Raw genomic sequence first — 21,417 nt, 5'->3', positions numbered from 1 at the left:
ATAAGGTTAAAGACACCTTGATAACTACTTCTCTAGATGAGCTGTAGATGTGTCTCTTGCTTAATTGAAAGTTTTGTGTGGCACCAGTAAGACAAAAAAATGATGCAGTCTTTCTGTCTGATACCACTCAAAGGTGGAAGAACAATGAAAAGGAAAGGCTGTATAGTAATGCAGAGAGTACTTGTCCCCATTTAAGCTAGAAGCTAAGAAAAGGATACCGTTTAGTTGCCAAAATTCTTTCATTTAATGCACCTATAAAACCCTTTTTGCCTGGATTCCTGCCCAGAGCTGTTTCTCTCAACTTCCATTATGTTTAAAAATAAAAATCTCATCAGCAAAAAGATATTCTCAGTGAGGTACTGTAGCATATCTCTCCCCTCAGTTAATTTATGTGAATTATGCTGTAGATCATGCTACCTCCACAACGTACAGGTTTTTCACTCATGTATCATTATAGCCAATAATATTGCCAAGTTATATTGCCTTCAATCTATGAATAAAGAGAAACTTTATCATAAAACAAAATAGATGGTGGTTTGTTCTCACATCCAATCACTCTAAATTATGTCTGTATAGCTAGAAAGAAGGGAAGGTGTTAATTTCACAGCAAAGATTTGGAACAGATCCTGCTCAATTACAGTACCTTCACCTCGCCTTGCCCAAATGCATTTAAACCATTCACAATAGCCCAGTTTTCACTACCTGTTATCTTCTGAGACACCCCCCGGCCTTCGAGGGCCTCCAGCCACCAGGGAACAGAAGCTTCTCTTTCAGTTTCATGCTTTCTGCCTCTTCCCATTTCTCTTAAGGATGGCCAAAATCTGCCCTGTGAATTCATCACTGACTTGCCAGCAGAGCCAGACTTTTATACCATCCACAGCAGTGGGGTAGCTCAGCAGACCTAACTCCAGATGATTTCTTCCAAAGAACAACATCCTCCCATTACACCTCCATAAAGAGGTGCATGGGTTTTAACTGACACTCGAGTAATAACAGGGATTTGGCACTGTCTGTCTCTCAGAGGCACCACGCGTCTGAAGAGCGGAGCACTCTTTTACGCTTTGAAAAAGTTCTGCTGTAACCACGCCATCAGCATGATTTACCCTTAAAATGTCAGGCAGGTTAGATGAACATTCCAGGTGTCACACAGCCCACATTGGACAGTATGCATCTGCCCTTAAAGATGCTACTGACAAGTATTTAGTACTGACAAAAGTAAAGATGTATAATAATTACAGACTGGAATAGTTCCAGCAGCCAATAACACAGATATGTGGCATGCAAATACAATTTTAATGGCTGCTGCCTCAAATGCTTCCACCAGGGCCCCTGGGAAGGTGGTTAAGAAAGGTCTTTTTGTAAGATGTGTACCAGAACAAGAAAAATACTTTGAAGGTGGCATCTTTGAAATAATTTTTCAAAGTTAATTTCTTTGCAACTTTCTTCCAACCAGTGTTTTGGTTTTTCCCAGAAAATGTAACCTTTTTTTTTTTTTTTTTTTTTTTTTAAGGACCCAGGAAGCAGAGGGAAAACAAACTGACAAATGAGAAAATCTGAGCAACTGCCACTATGGGCAGTGGACACGCTTTAGAAAAAAAAAAAAATCCAGAGTGATGATTTCCCCACCCTGCACAAATACACCTTCTCTGTGCTTTGAGTTTCTTGGTTCCTGCGGAGAAAAAGTAGTGACACAAACTACTATATCAAAACCTAATTTTGCTTTCCCAAAATATAAAGATCATAGACCCTTTTTAAGTGACTTGGCAATTAAAGACACAGCTCTTACACAGAATTGTGTAGCTAATCTTCAGGGCTGGATGAAGCTACAGCTCCACTAAAGTCAGTGAAAACTCTGACACTGATTTCAACAAAATTGGTAAGACTTCACTTTTCTCTGGTGCTTCATATCAAGACATACCTGTGAAACACTGAAGTTGAGAGTCTCTAGATGACAAAACTAACGTTCTCAGCATGCATACATCCCAAAGTGCTGAAACTATGAAATTGCATGGATATGTCTTGAGGAGAATGGGGACATACCAACACTATGTCCCAGTATTTGGTTATCTGTACATGTCCCACTGACCTTTCATGTGAAGTCACACCAGAAAGAACATTTTTAAACTAAATACCCCTATCAGCAAATTTGCACTTGTGATGCATTGAGCTTGATACACCACAGCTGTCTCCCCTTTTGTTTAGAGCTATAGTATCTACGCTCGGTGTAAGCAACTCCTACAACAAAGCTTACTTTCTCTACAGCACACAGATACTTACACAATATGAGCCAGGTTTAGAGGTTTTTCAGGCTGGTCAGGGAACATTGGGTGCAAAGGTTCACGGCTGGAAGCACAGCTTAAAGACTTGCTAAGTGCATTAGTTAGCTTCTTAGCAGGTGATTTCTGGGAGGAACAAGGAAGGTAGAGGTAATCTGGACAAGTAAGGTGCATACTGTTTCTGCTATAGGAAGCACAAAACAACAGGAAGCTCTACGGCTTACATACATATAGATGAACATCCCCCTTGCCCCCCTCCCGCCCTGAGAGTCTGGTAAATCAAAGACCGCTCAGTTTGGAGGAAAGATTACTCTTAATTTCAGGGGCCTTTAGAGTAGGCTTGGGGGGGGCTATATCTATATGGACAGATGCAGTTGCCAGGTTATATCTATATGGACAGATGTAGTTGCCGTGGCTTCTTTGCAATGCTGCACTTGGGTAGTATTGAATGAAGGACATCACAAAGTTTGTGTCATCTGGACTGGAGCTGGCTCGTACCTCACCAGCCTGGAGTGCAAGCAGAACAAATCTGTATATGTCTGTCCATATAGATACACCGTATGGGACATGGTTTCCTTCCTAAGTTGTGGGCCAGGCACAAGGCCACTGTATTCTTTCTCCTTGCTAGTACTTCCCTCCTCAGCTCCAGCACCCCGTACTGTTTTGCTGCTGTTATTAAACTCCTCTTCCACCTCCCATGGCTGCTGCAGCCCCTGCCACACCGGGGAATGAGAAATTTCAGACACACTCGTGGAGGGAATTGCCCCATCATGGTGACAGCACGCCAGAAGAGGTTGATATATTGTCACTGCTACCAAAAGAGGGGAGGCTCTGTGCAAGAAGCATGGTTCTCACCCTGAAATCCCATCAGAGAGTCTTAAAGAAAACATATCACTGTTTTCTGCGTTCTGGTTTTGTCTGGACAGCCTTTGTGGCTGAACGCTTTTCTAAGGAAGGGCTCAGAGATCTAGGGTGTCTTTTAGGCTGTGTGAGAGATTCTCAGGGAATCCAACTCACCTCTCTCTGATTCAGCTTCTCTGCCAGTAAGACAGGGGTAGTGATGCTTACACTGCCTCCTCCCCCCAAAACACAGCTCTACACGCTGAAATTTAAAAATCTTTCTGGAACTTTACAGGAGTGGTATTGTATTTGTGCACACACATCCTGCACCGACTTATAACTCTAATCAAGATAATAATGAAATACTTCTGTTACAGAAATCCAACCTAAATATGTAAAGTTCATGCTTTTTCTCCTTCATTATAAATGAGACTTCACTCTGAGAACAGTTGAATGCCACTGCACCCATGAACACCTTAAATCTGCATGTGGAGCCTGATACAGATGCATTATGGAGAATGCTAACCAGGTTTGAACAAATGCTAATGAACGCTACAGAAAGGCAATTTCAAACTCGAAGCAAAACATTTGTTTCTGACAAGGAAACATTTCAAACCACTGGGCATGTAGTCACATTTTTGTCTTCTGCTGAGCAGAAATCTTAAGTTTTCCAATTACTTCCTACCTATAATTACAGCTTCCTGGCTACAGCAAAAATTATTTTATAGCACAAATTGCTATTAGGAATGGAGTCAGAGTTATGCAGTGGGCACTCTCCTATTCAGAGACAAAACTCAAGCCATTGGTGTCTATGCAACAAGCAGCAATTAGGACCCACAAAAACAATTACAGACCCAGATCTGCTGGGAGGCAGTGTGACTGGCATACAGAGCAAACCACATCAAATTTAACCCTTGCCTGCTCCATCAACAGAAAAATGGACATTTTAAAAGTGGCAAGTTTCAGAACTTCGTTAAAAAATGCACACAAAGTGCTGTACAAATGTGAGTCATTGCTATATGCATAATTTTCTTTTTTTAATAATAATATGCTTTTGGAATATTTGAGATTACTTAGGACTTTTCTGCTGGTCTCTAGATTTGAACCCTGAAGGATGTGGCTGCTCCATGACCCAGGGCTTCTGTTGGGGCTTTGCTCCAGTCCCTGGAGAGCTCAGCCCCAGGTCTGATGCCCTTTAAAGAAGGTTAATGTAGCTGTTGATATATCTCTTTCAGCTTAGAAAAAGCACTGAATTATTTTGTTTAACAACGGAAAGATTGAAGTGTGTTTTTCTCTACAGTAAACAATACTGCGGATCTAAGCCTGTGACCACACTCAAATCTACAGTGCCAGGACCATCCCAAATGCTACACATATGCTGCAGCCACTCGACTGAAAATATTGATGAACGAGCGTTAAGCATTCATCATTTCACTTACACGTAGCCAAACAGAGCAAGCCAATGACGATTTTACCGTCAGTCCTGTGGGAACAGGAGAAGCTGCCGTGTGCCTGGCACCCTGCTGCCAGCCCCTCCTGCGCTGCCCTCCCACCGGCACGCACCATCACAGGAGCCCCAGATCCTCACCCAAAAAGGACCGTTCCCACCTCCGCGCTCTCCTGACAGCTACCAAGGCTGGAGCCTCCCTCACAGGATCACCGATCCAAACTGGCAGCCTGGCTCCCGGCCTCCCCGTGCCGGATGGCTGCCCGGAGCTGCGGCCCGGGGCTTCTCCACTGGTTGGAGGGCAAAGCAGTCTGCAGCGAGACGCGAGCCTTCCCTTACCCATGACGTGTACTCTTTCATTTGGTGCTGGTTGCTGTGGGAACCGCTGGCATGGCCCCTCCAGAAGCAGTCCTGACAGAGCTGGTAATTGTGACACTGCTGGCAGCGGTAGCGAAACCCCATCATGCTCTCGCTGTGGCAATAGGAACACTCGACGGGGTGGAAGACTGCGCAGGAGAAAGAAACGCTGAGCCATAAAGCAAAGCAGAGAAACCCGCAGCAAAATTTTATAGACAAAGCCCCAGAATGAAGGGTCAATCCCTTCATTATTTCTAGCGTCTACAGCGTCAGATGTCACCTGCAGCTTTGACTCATGAAAACTAGAGTAGCCTCCCAGTAAGCTGTGCTGAGCCATGGGCAAAGCTCCCTATACTTGGCCCCAAACCCTTCATCACTTCTGAGCTGATACCTGCACCTGCTGTTCCAAGCAGCGAAAAATGTGTTCAGTGTCTCACAGAATCCACGACAGAGGAAATTCATATGTGGGAAAATCCACTGCACCCTTCAGCTGCGTTACTAGGGGAGGCTGAGTGTTTTGCTGTGCTCTGAGGAGCTAAAGCGATGCGCCTCGGAGGGAAAGTCAAACTCAGCTGTCTGATTACTGGAAGCACAAAAATGTACTTAGGCATGTCATTGTCTCTTAATTACTGCTGTCTGTACAACTGGCGTCATTTAGGTCCCTTTATATGGAGTTGAACACTTAGCTTTGGATACCCAGATTTGGAAAGCTGGCCATTGAAGGGACCCGTGTGGTCCTGTTCTCTCTTCCACTCAGAAGCAGACAGTAATGACGATGCAAGTCACTGAGCATGCTGAGGCACCAGTCACGACATTTTGAAGCCCCTTCCTGGCAATACTGCTATTTCTGTTCTTCTCTCCTCAATACAGCATGTACCCAATTTACCACGGTGTCATGAACATCTCCTTGTTGCCAGACACCTTCTGCTCTTCTACTGTAACGTTCAGTCTGGGAGGATTTGGATCAGTGCTGAGCATGTCAAAGTTTTAATTCCTTGCCAGAATTTCACAGCAGGAAGGGAAGGGTGCTCTAGGCTGGGAAACAGTTTTAAGCTGGTGAGGGACAAGGATGGATGACAAGAGCTTGAAGAAGGTGGGGTATATAGGTGGCTCTGAAGCCAAGAAGGACTTGCGAACATCACCTTACCATCCTTGGTGCCTTTCAGTGGAAGAGGGTTTTATTTAGTACAAGAATGCATACAACTTCCCCTTTCTCCTTTTATCACCAAAAAATGGCTGCACGCCCCACGCCCCCAGCCTTTCTCCAGCCCCACTTTCTTGTTGGAAATATGGTATAAATGTTTTTATTCCTCAATAGGAAGAGTATATATGATTTTTTCTTCCTCCTGTCCCTCCCACTCCCCCCCTGTTTCTTTTTCCCTGCAGCGTCCCAAAGCTTCAGTTACGCTCGAGGTAAACCTTCAAGGAAGCAACAACACAGGAATATTCAACAGGTGCCTTACACAACAACCTCTGAGGCAAAATACTAGGCTGGAAAATTGTTTACAAAAAATCTATTTATCTTGCTAAATTAATATTTTAAAATTTTTGTATAAACTTCCTCCATTTTCAAATCTTCCCTTTTCTAGATTTACAGTGTTGGAATAATGACTGTCAGCATCATTGCCTCCTGATGATCAAGAGGAAGAAATGCCACATTAGGAACAAGTACACCCAGCTAAACAACACAGTAAAAAGGCATTTCTTGTCTTGTCTTTCTTTTGCCTATTTAATATTGGCAGTGCTGGTCCTTGTGGACAGCAGAAGCAGGCTGCTTTGAAGGTAGGGAACTCCTCCAGAACTACATGAGGAACTGTGCAGGATTTGTGGGCTACAGTTTGGTGGTGCACACAGTGCGATGAGATGCACAGGCTTTCTGCCTCTGCCTCCGCACTTTCAGTGTGGCAGCCTCTTCCACAGAAAGAGTATATGAAGGCTTCTTGCTGGAGGACTGCATTTGTGAGTCTATAAACTTTTCCCCAGGTGTTCAAGAAGTTGGAAGGCTGAGGAAGATGTTCCTCTTCAGGGACATGCAACATGCTCTGTGCAATAATCAAATGAGTTGAATTTCATGGTCCCTTTTTTTAATATCTGTGATCGACTTATTTTGGGGAAAGACAACCCTTGAGGAGAAGGAGGCACTTCACAGTTAAATCCTCATCATCCACACCAGCCAAGGATAAGGACAACTCTGGAACTCCCTTGCTCCTTCTCAGAGTATATTGTCTGGCAGTGTAGGCTTAGCAGGAGATCCTTCATAAGGACCTTTTTGCTGGTATATTGCACTGCACTGGACATCTCCTGCCAAGGATATTGTATGAATAGAAACTGCCAAGCTGTTCCTTCTCTGCTGCCATATGTCATAGCTAAGAAAAGTCGTAGCCTTGATAGTTTACCAAATGTAAATGTGTGAATGGATCAAGTCTTATCGCTCTTTGCTTATCCAGAGTGCAGGAGGAGAGGACGTGATCGGGATAATTTCCTAAGCATAGCAAAAATTAAGCCACGTTCCTGGCCAAATGACCAAAAGGATTCTTTAAATATTTTACCTGTGACTATAAAAATAGCAATGGGAGTCAATGAATTCAGCACAGTGACTCCTACAAAACCATCTACAGAGTGAGAAAATCATTACACAAAAGTTTACTCTTGTAACTCTGTAAGAGCAGCAGCTCTTACTTACCATTTTCAACATTTGCCAGTCGATGCAGAAGAGGTAACCACACTAGACACTGCGGCGGGGGATCAGACATGAGAGTATCCAAGAAAGTGTTTAATGTGACTTTTTTCTGCTCAAACAAGCAAACAAACAATCAGTAATTAGACATATCAAAATGATTTTATCTTGTCCTTATAGAAACACTTGGGTACGAGTTTCAGACACTGTTTACTTGTAGCCCTGGTCTGCTAAAAAGAACAAGTGATACTAGCAAAGATTTTCCAGACTACTTTTAGTAGTTACAATGTATAGTACTGACGACTAGCAGTCCTGTTCAGAAGGCTGGGTTGGAGACACCTAGCTCCCATTTACTTCAAGACCCTCTTCTAAAGCCATTGCCTGGAGATGCTTTGTGAATAAAGTTGGCATTCAACTCTTCATGTTCTCACGTGTTTTGAATACCCTATAACGAGTTACAACTGCATGTAGGGTATCACTAGGTATTATCAATTTTCACATGAAAAGCCACTGCAGGGAATGACTGATGGTACTCCAACAAAGAAAATGAAAGAAAATAATGACAAGGGATAATAATTTCAAAACAAACATAGGGTAAGGACAGACCATCACGGGCAATTGTGTTACTGTAATTTAAGAAACTATGCTTGCCTGTTGAGTGATAGCAAATAGTTCTGGGTGGGCTCTGATTGTGGGACATTGTGTTTTCATACACTCAGGGACTGCAACTGTTCCTAAACTCTCCACACCTGTAAGCACTTAAAAGCCTATGCCCCTTTATCTTTCAAAGAGATTTAAACTCTAAAATATCCCTGTTGATTTAAAAAATGTAAACTAGGGCCTTAAGCTTCTTGGACATCCAGAAAAAGTCAGCACAAACCTTAGTTCATTTGCTTCTTTCAGACCTAGAGGTGGTATTTCAGCCTGAGATACCTCCAACCATAAATACTTGCTTTTTCCTACCTAGTAAACTGGCTACGTAAGTGTGTACTAAAGCACATAGCTACTGGGTGGTCAAGGACAGACAGGCCTTAAGAAATCAGCAACAGAGCCTTCCTTTAAAATAAAATTAAGATGCAAAAAAATTGAGGCCTGTTGAGGATGTGTGCAGATATAATTTATAGACATACATATTTAAGTAGTATCCCCATATCCAAAGGGATTGCTAAATTTTCATATTTGATGGTGTAAGCTACTGCTTTAACTTGCTAAAGAACTGTGGTTACCCCATGAGGAAGGAAAACAGCAGCTATGCAGTGACATGTATCATCTCCATGTGTTGTGGAGGGCTTTTAGGAGCTGAGATTTCCAGATGGAGTGTCTGTGCTGCATTTATATAAAATTGCCACCAGATGTAAAGAAAATCATTATTTCTCTTATACACCGAGTGATCAATGGAAAACATCTCGCTCTGTAACAGTCTCAGGGCTGAAATACTGCAAGTTATTGGGAAATATAGAAAGGTATTTGTCCCTAATAGAAGAGAAAATACTTTGGGCTAATTGTCAAAATGGTCTTGATTTTTTAATGAACAGAAATAGCCTGAATGTGAGCTCTTATCTCACTGAAATACTATCTATTCCCACAATACCTGCGGTATGAAAGTCCAATCAAACAGCTACCACCTTCTTGTTGTATGAATGATCTTCCCAGCCATGGAGAGTGGCTAACCACTTCCTGAATAGGCGTCCTATGCTATAAGCATCGGCTTACAGAAAAGGGTCTTTCTTTTGGAGCTCTGCTGTGGACGCTTGCCATGGCTTTGCTGACCAATGCTGACAGCAAATATCTGTGCTGTCTACAGCAGAACAGAGAAAAAGAGGAGAAAAGGCAGAATAAAATCTAGGAAAAGAAAGGTCCTCCAGTGCCCCATACTGCAGAGCTGAGTAGTCTTAAGTCTTCCCTCTGCTTTTGAAGGCAGGTAAGTTGGCAGCAAACGCACAACCAGTCTAAACAAGCAAATAGATGGGGAGACAAGAACAGCTCTTCCACAATGCAGTAGGTCTTTTGAATGCAGCTATAACTTAAAACCCGATTTGCACCAAATAAAGCAACTTAACTTTACTGACAGCTTTACGGTCAGACTCCTCCAGTGGTCACTGATTTTATGGATTAGAGAGTGTCCCTTAAAAGGAGCAGAGCAATTTCCATACATTTTAAAAGGCATATTTTACTCCTGCAGTTTTTTTCAGCTGCTGGGAAAGTTGAAACTGAAAGCTGTTTTATAAATACATGCTACATGCAGATGGAGTCTAGGTTTGTGGGATAACACTTAGCCAAGTGCTAAGAAAACCAAGTTTGTGTCTATCTATCTTTTTAATTTGGGACAAAAAAAGAGAAACAAAAAGTGTTTTTTTAAAATAATAACAAAATTTTTAATACAAATGCAATATAACATCATATTAAACCTACCCATGGGGGAAAACGGTAGCTATAAAACTCCTTTTTGAGCCACAGATTTGTATTCTGAAACATTAAGTCACTTGCTCTGGCATTTCTGTTCCATAAATCTGCTGATGAGGAAATGCTATTGTTTCTATTTTGAATAGCCATTCAATCTAGCAGTGGCTCATAGACAGTGGAAAATACATGGTTTGATCAAGTAAACCAATACAATGGGGAATAATAAAACATTTCTGCAATAGGAACAATCCTTTCAGATGCAAACTGAAACAGATTTGACACTGTGAGCAGAACATCATTCCCAGAGTTTTTCTTTCCCTGAAATGGAGGAATCTATGTATCTGGGGGTGAAAAGCTTCTGGTAAGCAAAAGTGATCTGTACTGAGAACAACAGAGAGAGTGCCAAACTTATCCCAAGGTATCAATTTTTGATAACACTAAGTGCAATATGAGAGAGTGAAAGAATGACCTCGGTGTGACTAAGACTGTGGCTATCATTTATCATAAGGATATGCTGTTTTGAGTCTTATTTCAAAACTCTGGTTCATCCCTAGTGAAAACATAATGAGAATTACATAAAGCAAATTTAAGTGAAAAATTAAACTAGATTTACAGGAGCACTTAATTGCCTACAGATGCAAACCAGCAGCTTAGTGAATCTGCTGTGTACCTACATCAGTCAGAGACCTAAGTCTCATTAGCTTTAAATGGAGATTGTGGACTAAACCGTATAATGCTTATTTGGAGACTTTGTTTCTTAAGGTACCTTAGTACATCTGGTCCACTCATTTGGAGCAATGTGAATGAAAGTGCCATTTCTGATGGCTGCTTAGATAGAAAATGAGGCGTGAATGACATTTTTTCAAGAAAAGAAATCTCTTTTTTGATCTTTAATAATACCATGTCCAACATACAAAGCTTGAATGTCATTTTGCCATGCAAGAGCACTCTTTTATTATTTTAACACAAAACTACCAAAGTCACTTCACTATGTAAATTCTTCAATATATGATGAAGTGCTTTCTTAAGTCTCCCTCTGTGAAGCAAGACTAGTTTCACATATGCAAACATTATGATTTATAATGATTTGGGAGATTATTTGATAAATTAATTTCGATAATGTCTTTCAGTTGACTGGAGTGCCTATTGATTAGTGATGAAACTGAGGGAAAACAAAAAATGAGACTCCGTTTTGCATGAAAATGACACCATTCAGTTAGTGAATGGAAGGATACAGAAAAGGAAAATACCACTTTATTTCTAACATTTTCCCAGTTTCAGCATCTTCCCCTACTTTATATTTATGGAATTATACAGTGTGATGTGTGGCAAGAGCCAGAGGAATTCTCGTTTTCCCCACTGGAGAAGTGGACAACCAGCCCCAATTATGGGTTCTTTTGAAGTGCTAGGTATAAGCTGCAGGCAACGTACTGCACTCAGCGCACCTACAGAGTCTGATGAGTTGTGGAAAAATCTTGTATTTTCTTCGGGGTAAATTCATTGCTTTCCTGATCCTCTCTCATTGATGTTATCTGTAAGAGACTAGATATTTTCTAATACCTACTGACTCCCATTTTCAAGAAAGCTTTAAGGCAATTTTCTTCTCACTCATAAACTTCTTGTGTGTGTACACCATCACTTGGAAGACATGCAACTTGATTTTTCAATGGGAGCTGAGCTTTGTATGGAGAAGTTAAAGTCTCATATATCCTTACAGCAACAACAACTAACTGGAGCAGAGGATTTCATGTCTTGGGGTATTCATATCACCAAAATGTAAGTATCTAACTTAGGTGCTTAAATTAAGAAGTTAGTCTCCTCAGGCTCCCTAATTTAGGAATGTGTAAGTTAAGATACTGCTCTGAATTACTTTTTGACTAAGCCTCTCTCTCATCCGTGGTTATATGGGGAACCTACAGAATCTAGCTTCCTGTTGAAGGCACCTAGCCTACATGCCAGAAATTAGCAAAGTGGACCTCCCCTCCACCCAGCCATTGGTTTCCTAGGTGAATATGCACACGTGTAAGAAAAGAAGAAAGTCTTGGCCTGCTCAGAGGGGTGATTGAGATCCTGTATCTAGGATGCTCACTCTTCGTTTACCTGTTGTGAGAAACAGGATTTTGCTGATTGCTCAGTATAACCAAATGAAGGCCCTTCGAAAACAGCTGTGGGCAGCTTGAGAACCTCCCGCAGAAACATGTCGTATCTGCCATAAACCATCACTCCACTGGAGTCAGAAATCATTGAAAAAATATCTGAGGGGGGAAAAGAGAAGAAAAAGACACAACAACTTCAGTGAGAGCTACAGATTCACTCTGAATTCAGTACCATTTGATTTGAACCAGAAGGCCTAACAGCATGTTCTCCTTATGGAAACCTCCACTATTACTGCATCTTTAATTATAACCCTTCTCAATAGAAAACAGAGAGAATGATTTACATATTAAAAAGTAGCTGATTTTGATATTAAAATATCCCTGGGTTTTTTTTTTTTTTCATTGCGTGTGGTCATTTTTTAAAGCAAAGTCTGATGCACGGCATGAGGCTGTAATTTTATCAGATAAGAAGGATCATATTTGACAAGATATGCAACATCAGCTTTTTGCCTACTGACAGCTTATCGTGTCAAATTTGCATCTTGACAATAAATTCATTAAGTCAGTTATTATTGTTTTGGTCACACAGAGCACTGAAGGTCTTTCAAATGCATTACTTTTCAGTCTTCTCCCTTTTTTTTCTTTTTTGCTCATGTATAAAAATTTTGCAGTTTTATTATTCCAGAGATGCATGTTTTTCAGCCTTTACCTTTTTCTTTGTTTAAAATTATCCTAAGCTTAGCAGGGGATCATAGACTAAGGAACATTTTATCATTTTTCAGGCTGTCATGTCAGCTGCAGGAACCTGGAAGGGAAATTCAGACAACAGGACCCTGGGACTGCTGACCAGAAAAATCATCATCGTGCTCTAGCCTTCCGCTGGATAGACCCTGCTCCTATTCTTAAAACAACCTAGTGGATAAATGTTGTTCAATTTATAACAGTGTTCAATTTATAACTTAAGTTCAGTCTGTCTGAGTTTCTACACAGACATAATATATTAAAAAATGGCACCAACTCTGGAAGACTAAATTAGCACCGAGGATTTCTACTCGTCTACTCTAATCAACAATAATTTGTAAACTCAATTTTCTTTGGCTGTGGTAGAAGGCTCAGAGGAAACCGAAGGCTGACATTAATGCTTTGGTCAAAAAGTCTGGAGAATGGTGTTCTGGACCTGAGCTACAGACATCATCGCATTAAACAGAAAGTCTTTCATTGCAGCTACAAGTAAACTACGCCTTGGCCACTGGGGAACTGGGAATAAATCCTGTGAAATGAGAATCTGTTTTCTGAAATAGATGGAATTAGTATGTGCCCTATGGGAAGAAATATAAATAGTGCATAAATATATTGTACTTCTAAGTGTGAATTGAAAGAGACGTTATTCAAAAAAAGTCTGAAGAAATTGCTATATGATGCTCCATGATGTTGAACATTTGAGGCACTTACCTGTACACTGAATTCAATCATCCCAAAGAAAAAAAAATAAAATCTACCAATCAGAACCTCAATATATGCAATTTGGTTGCAAAAATATGAAGTCTGGTGTGAAGTTCAGCTAAATATTTAGCAGGATTTCCTTGGAGATATATATAGTGCAAACCCCAAATGCAGCCATGAAACTGTAACTTATCCTAATTCCCTCTTTTCCTACCTGTACTGTTATCTCTCCAAGTACAACAACGATTAACAGGTAAAAAAAGTCACCCAAAAGACTTACATCTTAATTTGTCCATGATCTTTCCTCCGCAGAGAGTTGCCAAGGCCATTTTGACAGCAAAAACGGAAATTTTACCATGTCCTTCCCTGTTCAAAAGCAGAAAGTAGACATATTTTATGTGTCCGTTTTATAATATGGGCCTCTTTCAATTTAAAATGTATATCTTTGACATGACGACCTATTGTAACGCACACTATATATGGATTGACATACAAAGAAACAAGACCTTTAAAACCAGTTTGTTTTGTGGGCATACACATCAGTACATCGTTCTATAAAGACATCAGAATAGATTTATTATGTATATGGAGCTCAGTATTAAATTGTTTATCTCATTATACACTAAGGTGATGATTATTACTGCTATTTGTGCTATAGTAGCACTGGAAGGCACCGATCACACTCATGTTCTCCCTATCCTAAGTGCAATGTGTATCGTCACCTGTCCTTAGAAGATTGCAAATAAGTGCAAAAATCAACACTGAGAAGAAAATCAGAAATGGCTGACGTGATTGCACAAGCTGTGTACTGTACCTGCTAATAAGTCCTGACAATTTGCCTTTCAAATGATACACCTGACCCCCATGAACCTCTGAGAACTTTGCTGAAAAATGGGGAATATACCTGCATCCAGAATGAGCAAAGGACATTTGTTGTGAAACGTAAAAGAGTCTTGTCCCTGCTATGTTCAAGTTGCGGCTGTGCCTGGCTCTCTACTTTTGACTTAAAATGCATAATGCTATTAAACCCCAAATACACACCGGAGTATGCCTTAGGGCAAAAAGACACAGCTTTTTCTTTAAATCTAGTCACTTCCAGGTAAAAGTAAAAGCCTTTTTTTGCTCTCTGGAAGGATCAGACCATACACTGCCCTCTCAGGATGCAGTGTTCACCTTTAGCACATTGCCAACTCTTCCTTCAACTGTCTCGAAGCACGCAATGGTTTAACTTTATTGCTCCTCTTGCTATTCTCATTCTCCCTTTACAGTCATGATGGTCCCCAATGATTACCGGCCATTATAGAAACTTTGGTATATTCGAGCTGGATGAGTAATGCATGATTTCACACGCTGCAAGGCACTCTTACCTCCTAAAAGACCTATCTCCCCAGTTTAGGCAAAACTAAGTCCAGTGTTAACAGGAAAGGCAGAACAAAAGCACTGCAATGTTCAGCCCCTTTCCAAAGATGAGAATGAATGTGCTCCTCTAAGTTCATCTGCTTTTTAATGTTCATTTTTTCTGGCATCCAAATGGTGAAATGTGTTTTTTCTTGGAATTCTGAGAGTCTTACTATAAGGCAGTAAGAGTGCACAGTTGCACTGGAGCAACTTTTATCTGTCATCCAAACTCCTTAGCATTACTTAATACCTTCCCATATGCCTATTTAATGACATCAATGAGAACACGTTGTCATCAAGCTTTGAAAAAGAGAGTCAGCCAATACTTGTGAGCTTAGCAAAATGGCACCCATGTCTCCTTCTAAATTCTGCTGATAGGGCTAATGATGGGACCAGATAATAAAGTTTTGTCTCATTTTTTGGAAGTGGAGTTTTTGTGACCTTCAGTCTTTACTCTATCAGGGAACATTACATTTGTAAGAGGTTTCCTGTTAGAATAGATAAAATTATGTCTTACATAAGACAGTCTAACTGCACTGGTAACAGCAATACATAGAAATTTAGCTCTTCATCAATATTTCTGAAATTACTTTGTTGATTGTCACTCATAATTCTAATGACGAAAATTGCGTCTGATCGGAACTAACAGATAAACCGATTCTGGAAAGACAGAGAGCCTGTGACTGTGTCTCTCTCTCTGCAACCCCCAAACCAGATTAATACAGTAGCACATACATATATAGCAGACATGAATGGTATACTCATATCAGTACATTAAAGCATGCTACGTGCTTCACTGCTACGTTCATTAAGTCACTCAGACTTTGGAAAATGAGTCAGTTCCCTAAGCTTGGCCAGCTAATAATCTTTAAAGTCCAGTGAATTGGCTTTAGTTCTACATCAGTGTAACCTATGATCCTAAATATTAATTCTAAATATTCTTTACACTCATTTAAAATTCTGCTTTTTGTCAGAAAATCAAATAGAGATACAGACAAAAAGAAATAAATTCACTACTTCAGTATTTAAGAAATAAATCTTTACTATGTTCTTTACTGCTGGCTTTCATGCACATTTTCTTTTTCATTATGTTGTGTTCCCTTTGACTGGTTTCATATGATTAAAATCACAGTATAGGAATTTCCAGTCTTCTGTATTTCCATCCTTCACTGACCAGATTCTAAATTGTGTAAACCAGAACCTAGCACTGCTATGGCTGAGACTCTGGTCATTTTGTATTCTTTTTGTGCATGCTACCCTTTAGACCTTTGGGAATTTTTCTGCATTGTTTCATCATGAGGTTTTCACCTGCCTTTAAAAGAGCTGTTACTCTTCAGAAAAATTAATGCTAAGTGGAAGCAATGGCATTATTAAGAAGCGATGGAAGAATTACAGGAAAAAATAAAGCCCATGTGGAAGTGCTTCAGATTTAGATTATTGTTCCCAGTAGGTTTAGTTACATTTACTAATAGGATTATATTATTGAAAGGCAGACACATATCAACTTGCCTTCAGCTTTCCACCCCAGAGCCATTGGCTTTTCCCGTACTCAAATAGTTATGGAACAGAGGAACAGAAAGAGAAAAGATTTCATTTATCTCTTCAATCTCTCCGTTTGAGTTGATCAGTTTTGACACTGTATTTTGTATCGGTCATTTGTATTCATAAAAGCATCACTAGAGCCAGTATAAATTCAATTTGCCCTTCAAATTTATATATGTGTGCGTGAGTGTGTGCATGCATATACACACACGCATATTTAAATATATATGACTGATGAGCAGACAGGATAATGGGGCCTAAGAACTGCCAATATCATTTGGATCCAGAAGCGCCCTAAGCTATGTCTAAGCACTACAGATGCCCTTGACTGGCAGCGCTGGGGCCTCGCAGTGTTTGCTGTATAAAAGCACATCCTGAAACAGTGGCTCATAGCAGCACGAAGATCTCTATTGAAGTCGGTGCTCCCTGAAAGAAGCTTTAGGCTGGCTAATGCAAAGAGATAAAAATTTTACTAGTGGAAACAGGAGAGGACAGAAAATATTTTGATTTTCTATAGCACCTCTCTTACTGAGGTTACTCTTCAGATCCCTACAGAAAAGCACTAGAAGCATAAATGATGGCAAAGGCAAACCTTGACACTGATGTGCACTTAGCAACAACACAGGATGGAGCACTTAGGAAAGGGAATGATGGTCAGGGCTTAAGGTTATCTCCTGCTGCTTGGGGAAAAAAGGGCAAAAAATAACACAGGCTTTTAGACACCCGAAAAGAGTAGAAGGCTTCCTCTTCAAATGCACGGCTGCAGAGACAGTCTCTCCCCAGAGCAAGGAGGAAGGAAGCCCCATGGACTGCCTGATAACTCCACAGACCATACAAGGCTAAGTCCAGCTCCAGGGCCTGAATTTGCCTTTCAGGTCAGCAAGGAGAGCGGTACCAAATGGGTGACACTGACATTCGTCAGAATCTCTAGCAATACTCATCCTGAGACAGACATATGGTGGGGAAAGCTATAAAGAAATAACATCTCATCTTTAGAAACAGCAAATGTGTCCCATGAAACGGACATCGAGAAAATATGATTTTTCTCATTAACGAGGCATGAAGTAGTGCTCCCCCAACACTTTAAGCTATCTTTTCCAAAAGTAACGAAATCTCTTTGCTTATTTGTCGGCCTCCTACTGCCCACCTTAATCAGGGCAGCCAATTCTGAAATGTCAGAGGCTGTAATTACAAATTCCCATTTTCACAAACTGGTTTCAGATAGGAAATTTTATTGGAATCAAGCAAAACTCTTTCATTTAGGAGAGAAAACTGTATAATGACCAAATATCTGAAATGCATTTTTTTGCTGGACTTCCTTCATAAAAGCTAGCTGGCCTGTCCGGCTTTCAATGATTAGCGAAGGAGGAGAAGAGAGGGAATTAAACACTTCACAGCACTGAACAGGTGGAGGAGCAAGAAGTTAAGCTTCCCAAACAGACACCGAACCCCTTTATGTATGGAACTCAGTATGATTCAAATGTGCATTTGATTAAACAAGGGCATGAGTATTTCCTCTTTTCTTCATAGAAGTCAAGCGCCTCCAGTTCGATTGGGTCTGTTCACAGCACAGAGCTCACAGCTCCATTCGTAGGACAGGTATGTCATGGGACAGAGAAAAATCAGCTGTGATCTTGTCAGTTAAATTTTGCAGCAGGAATAGCTGTTTTGCAATACTGAGTCAGTGCCAAAGATGATCTAGCACAGAATATTTTAAAGCCTGTTTAAAAAGAGTCTTTTTGGGAACAGCTCGATTGAACGAGGCTGTCATTCCACCCAGCCGCCTGTGCAGGCTTTGACACCAGCCTGGGATGATTTTTTCAGAGAGGTTTGAACTTGTCATTTTTTTATATAGTACTTGTGTGCCAGTGAAGGAAGTATGCTATTATTTCATAAAGCTACTTAATCACCTTAGACCTTGAAGCAAAAGCTATTGCCCAATTTTACTGTGCAGTTAAAAACACAAATCAGGCATGTTTTTGTCCAGGTTCTTAAAGTCTGACTGCCTCATTCTGCTCACTGGTTTTGGTCTGTTGGGGTCCTCTACCACATGATGCTGACCTTCACAAACTATGGCAAATTAATTTGACTGGCATTTCTGTTTGTGAATTTTGATTTTGTTGTCTTGCAGTTCTATAAGGTCGCACTTTGGTTTTGGTTTAGTATGAAGGGGCGCCAGAGTCAGTGTCACGTGAAATCTTGTACACTGTAATTTTTCCTGCCTTCAGGGTTGGGCAGCAGGGAAATATAATTATCTGTAGGCCTAATGAATCCCCAAGGCTGTGAAAAAATCATCAAAAAATTGGGATGAATGTTCAGCATAGGAAGCGGGCAAGCTGTCCGACATGCCATGGCATTGCACCGTGGTTCCTCTTAAGTTTCTAGCTCCTGAGAAGACATCTGTATTGCAGGCCGAGGGAAATACTCCCTGCCAGAAGGCAGAGAAACCTGTCAGGTTTTCAGCAGGCTATAAACAAAGGAAGAAGCTCTGTTTAAAGCCTGGACAATCTTCAGCCAGCACAGTACATGTGGGGCAGTACATATTAACTAGAAGTAAATAAATGAGACAGCGGTAGACTTATTAGATTTTAAATCACACATTAACTTGTCCCTTGTGGTCCTTTCATATATGTTAAGTTGCAAACTCCATTTCTCCACTCTCTTTCTTTGCATTTCAAATAGGGCATGAGAAACTGCACAACCTTTTCTGGACCTGCCCACAGTACAGCAGGAGCAGCCATCATTCCGCGTAGCCACAAATACCAAAAACATCCATGATCACTTAGAACAGCCTTCTCATTTACACTGAAGAGCTATTTGGTCTTGGTCTGCTGTCTTGGTCTTAGAAAGCTGTCCTGGGTTTTCTAGGGTTTTGGGTGGGGTTTTTTTTTGTTGTTGTTGTCTGTGTGATCATGTTAACATTAATTAATAAATAATAAAAAATAATTCCTCAGTAGCCATCTAGAAATTTGGATAGCATTTCTGCAGGTCAACAGTTTCCTTCAAACACAAGGCTAAGAAACAGAGGAGTGAACCCAGGCAAAGAAAACAGGATTATTTTAGGGGTGACTGCTGTAATTTCAGTATGATTCATGCATCTAGTAAATCCCCTTTTTTAATTGGAGAAGACTGCAAGCAATTTAGTTTAACTGTCCAATTTCTATATATGTGGGGAGAGAGTGAGAAAAAGACATCATCTCACCTCACAGTTACCCTCCTGCTCCCCCTATATGCAATGTATTGCCTCTCTGTAAGCATGGGACCATGAGAAAAGACCTTGCTCCTCCTTCTACCAACTTGTAGCCTTCAGCAAAGAAGGACCTTTCTGCTGCACCAGACCCCAGCAGCTCTCACACTGTCCCTGTAGCATGGAGAGCCACCTCCCTGCCTCCCTCTGTTTCCCAGAAACAGGGAAATCTGGACCACCAGATCTGTTGCTAAAACAACACTTGACCCAACACTTCAATAATCTGAACAATGCTGAAGGATAGGGCACATTTTGAGAATCAGATGCTTAACTTGCATGCTATATCTGTGATAGGTGTCCAAACTCCCATTACAGTAAAGAGAGATCTAGTTGACACACATCTCCATGAAGCCTGAACTTCGATATCTCAGATTGCACCTGAACCTCATCCCACACGTTTGGTGGATTTAAAAAAGGGTGATAGGCAGTCAGTCCCCGTCTCAGGTCCCAGAGCTGGGAGCCTGTTCCTTGAGGTCCTTTGGGTATCTCTGTCCTTCTGGGAAGTGCATCCTGTTCTCTCCGCTCGGAGGCAGCACAACAGACTGAGCGGCTGCTTGGCGAACGGAACGTGGGTCACAGCCTCCTCACCCCTGGGAGGTCCTTACAGGAGCCCAGAAACAGGTCATGACCCACAGCACATGGGATGTTTTCAGGGAAAGCAAAACCTTGCCCCTTTAAGCACCTTCTTGGTTTCCCTACGGGGGAGTAAAATCTCCTCCTCTGCAAGTAGCCTTGATGTCTAGCTGCGATCTCTACCCCTGTTACAGCAAGCTACAAAACAAGCACATCGTTGCAGGTCTTGCTTCCACAGTCCTGGGTCTTTTCTTGTGTTTGCCAGCCGGGAAGCAGTTTGCTTGCGGCACGCACCAATCCATGCATTCGGCAATTTTCATTGTCCTTTAGTGTTCTTGTCACAGCCACAACAGTACAAATTAAAATGCCCGTTCCTTCTTTTACTGCCCTCAAGGGGAGAAAAATATTCCTGAAGTCTAGGGTTTCACAACAGATTGGCTTCTTTTTTTTCCCCTCAGAGGGGCCGGAGGGGAGGTTGGGTGCAGCCTCCCCTCATGTGGAACATCTACTTTTCCCCCCTGTTGCCATGGCAACTGAGCTGCTGGCTGGTCTGGCTCTGCAAGGTGCTTGATGGTACCCAGCACCGGGGCCCTCCAGCGAGAGGACAGGAAAAAGGGAGGGGGAGAGGGGCAGCATCCTTATTTTAATGTGTCATGGCCATTGTTTTCAGCTGGTGAATTTTTACCACAAAGAGGCAATAGGTCATCTGCATCTGTCAGACCTAACCCCTGTTCTCCAATAATTTGGTTTTGAGGACTGCAAATAAGGCAGTACAGTTTGATGAGTATGTATTCAGAAACTGTAATATGTATGCACAGTGTATTTGTTACGGTAAGTGGCTCACTCTATCTCAAGCTTGTCCTTTTTGTAACACGGCTCCCATGCAGTAATAAACAACATGAATTTCAGCATCACCTCCAGGTCTTTATCCTATTTCTGTCATGGTCTCAAAATCATGCTGCACTGGCACAAGCCAGGAAAAAAAAAAATTGCTTACAGCTGCAAAACTTGCAGGAAAATGAGCTCTTTCACAATAATGAGCTATTAACCCATGTCACTGCTGCAGAGGCATTGCAGTAGTGTCAGCCACTGGTGTGTCAATAAATAACAAGGCAAAT

At 41.3% G+C, this 21,417-nt stretch overlaps 1 protein-coding gene across 3 annotated transcripts in view; it reads right to left on the bottom strand.

Annotated features, from left to right (window-relative positions):
* DTNA (dystrobrevin, alpha) overlaps nucleotides 1–21,417 on the bottom strand; it is a 96,672-nt gene that overhangs the window by 47,192 nt on the left and 28,063 nt on the right. For all 3 annotated transcript variants that reach the window (XM_009881114.1, XM_009881113.1, XM_009881115.1), the window contains 5 exons: nucleotides 13,820–13,905; nucleotides 12,101–12,255; nucleotides 7,604–7,709; nucleotides 4,903–5,069; nucleotides 2,278–2,402 (listed from right to left, as the gene is read on the bottom strand). In XM_009881114.1, coding sequence (XP_009879416.1) covers nucleotides 2,278–2,402; nucleotides 4,903–5,069; nucleotides 7,604–7,709; nucleotides 12,101–12,255; nucleotides 13,820–13,905 — 639 coding nt within the window. The remainder of the gene's footprint in view (nucleotides 1–2,277; nucleotides 2,403–4,902; nucleotides 5,070–7,603; nucleotides 7,710–12,100; nucleotides 12,256–13,819; nucleotides 13,906–21,417) is intronic.

This window comes from Charadrius vociferus, unplaced genomic scaffold (genome assembly GCF_000708025.1).
Source record: "Charadrius vociferus isolate BGI_N301 unplaced genomic scaffold, ASM70802v2 scaffold23, whole genome shotgun sequence".
NCBI classification, from domain to species: domain Eukaryota; kingdom Metazoa; phylum Chordata; class Aves; order Charadriiformes; family Charadriidae; genus Charadrius; species Charadrius vociferus.
Note: the sequence above shows the minus strand (reverse complement) of the source record. Positions and strands in the feature narration are given on the sequence as shown.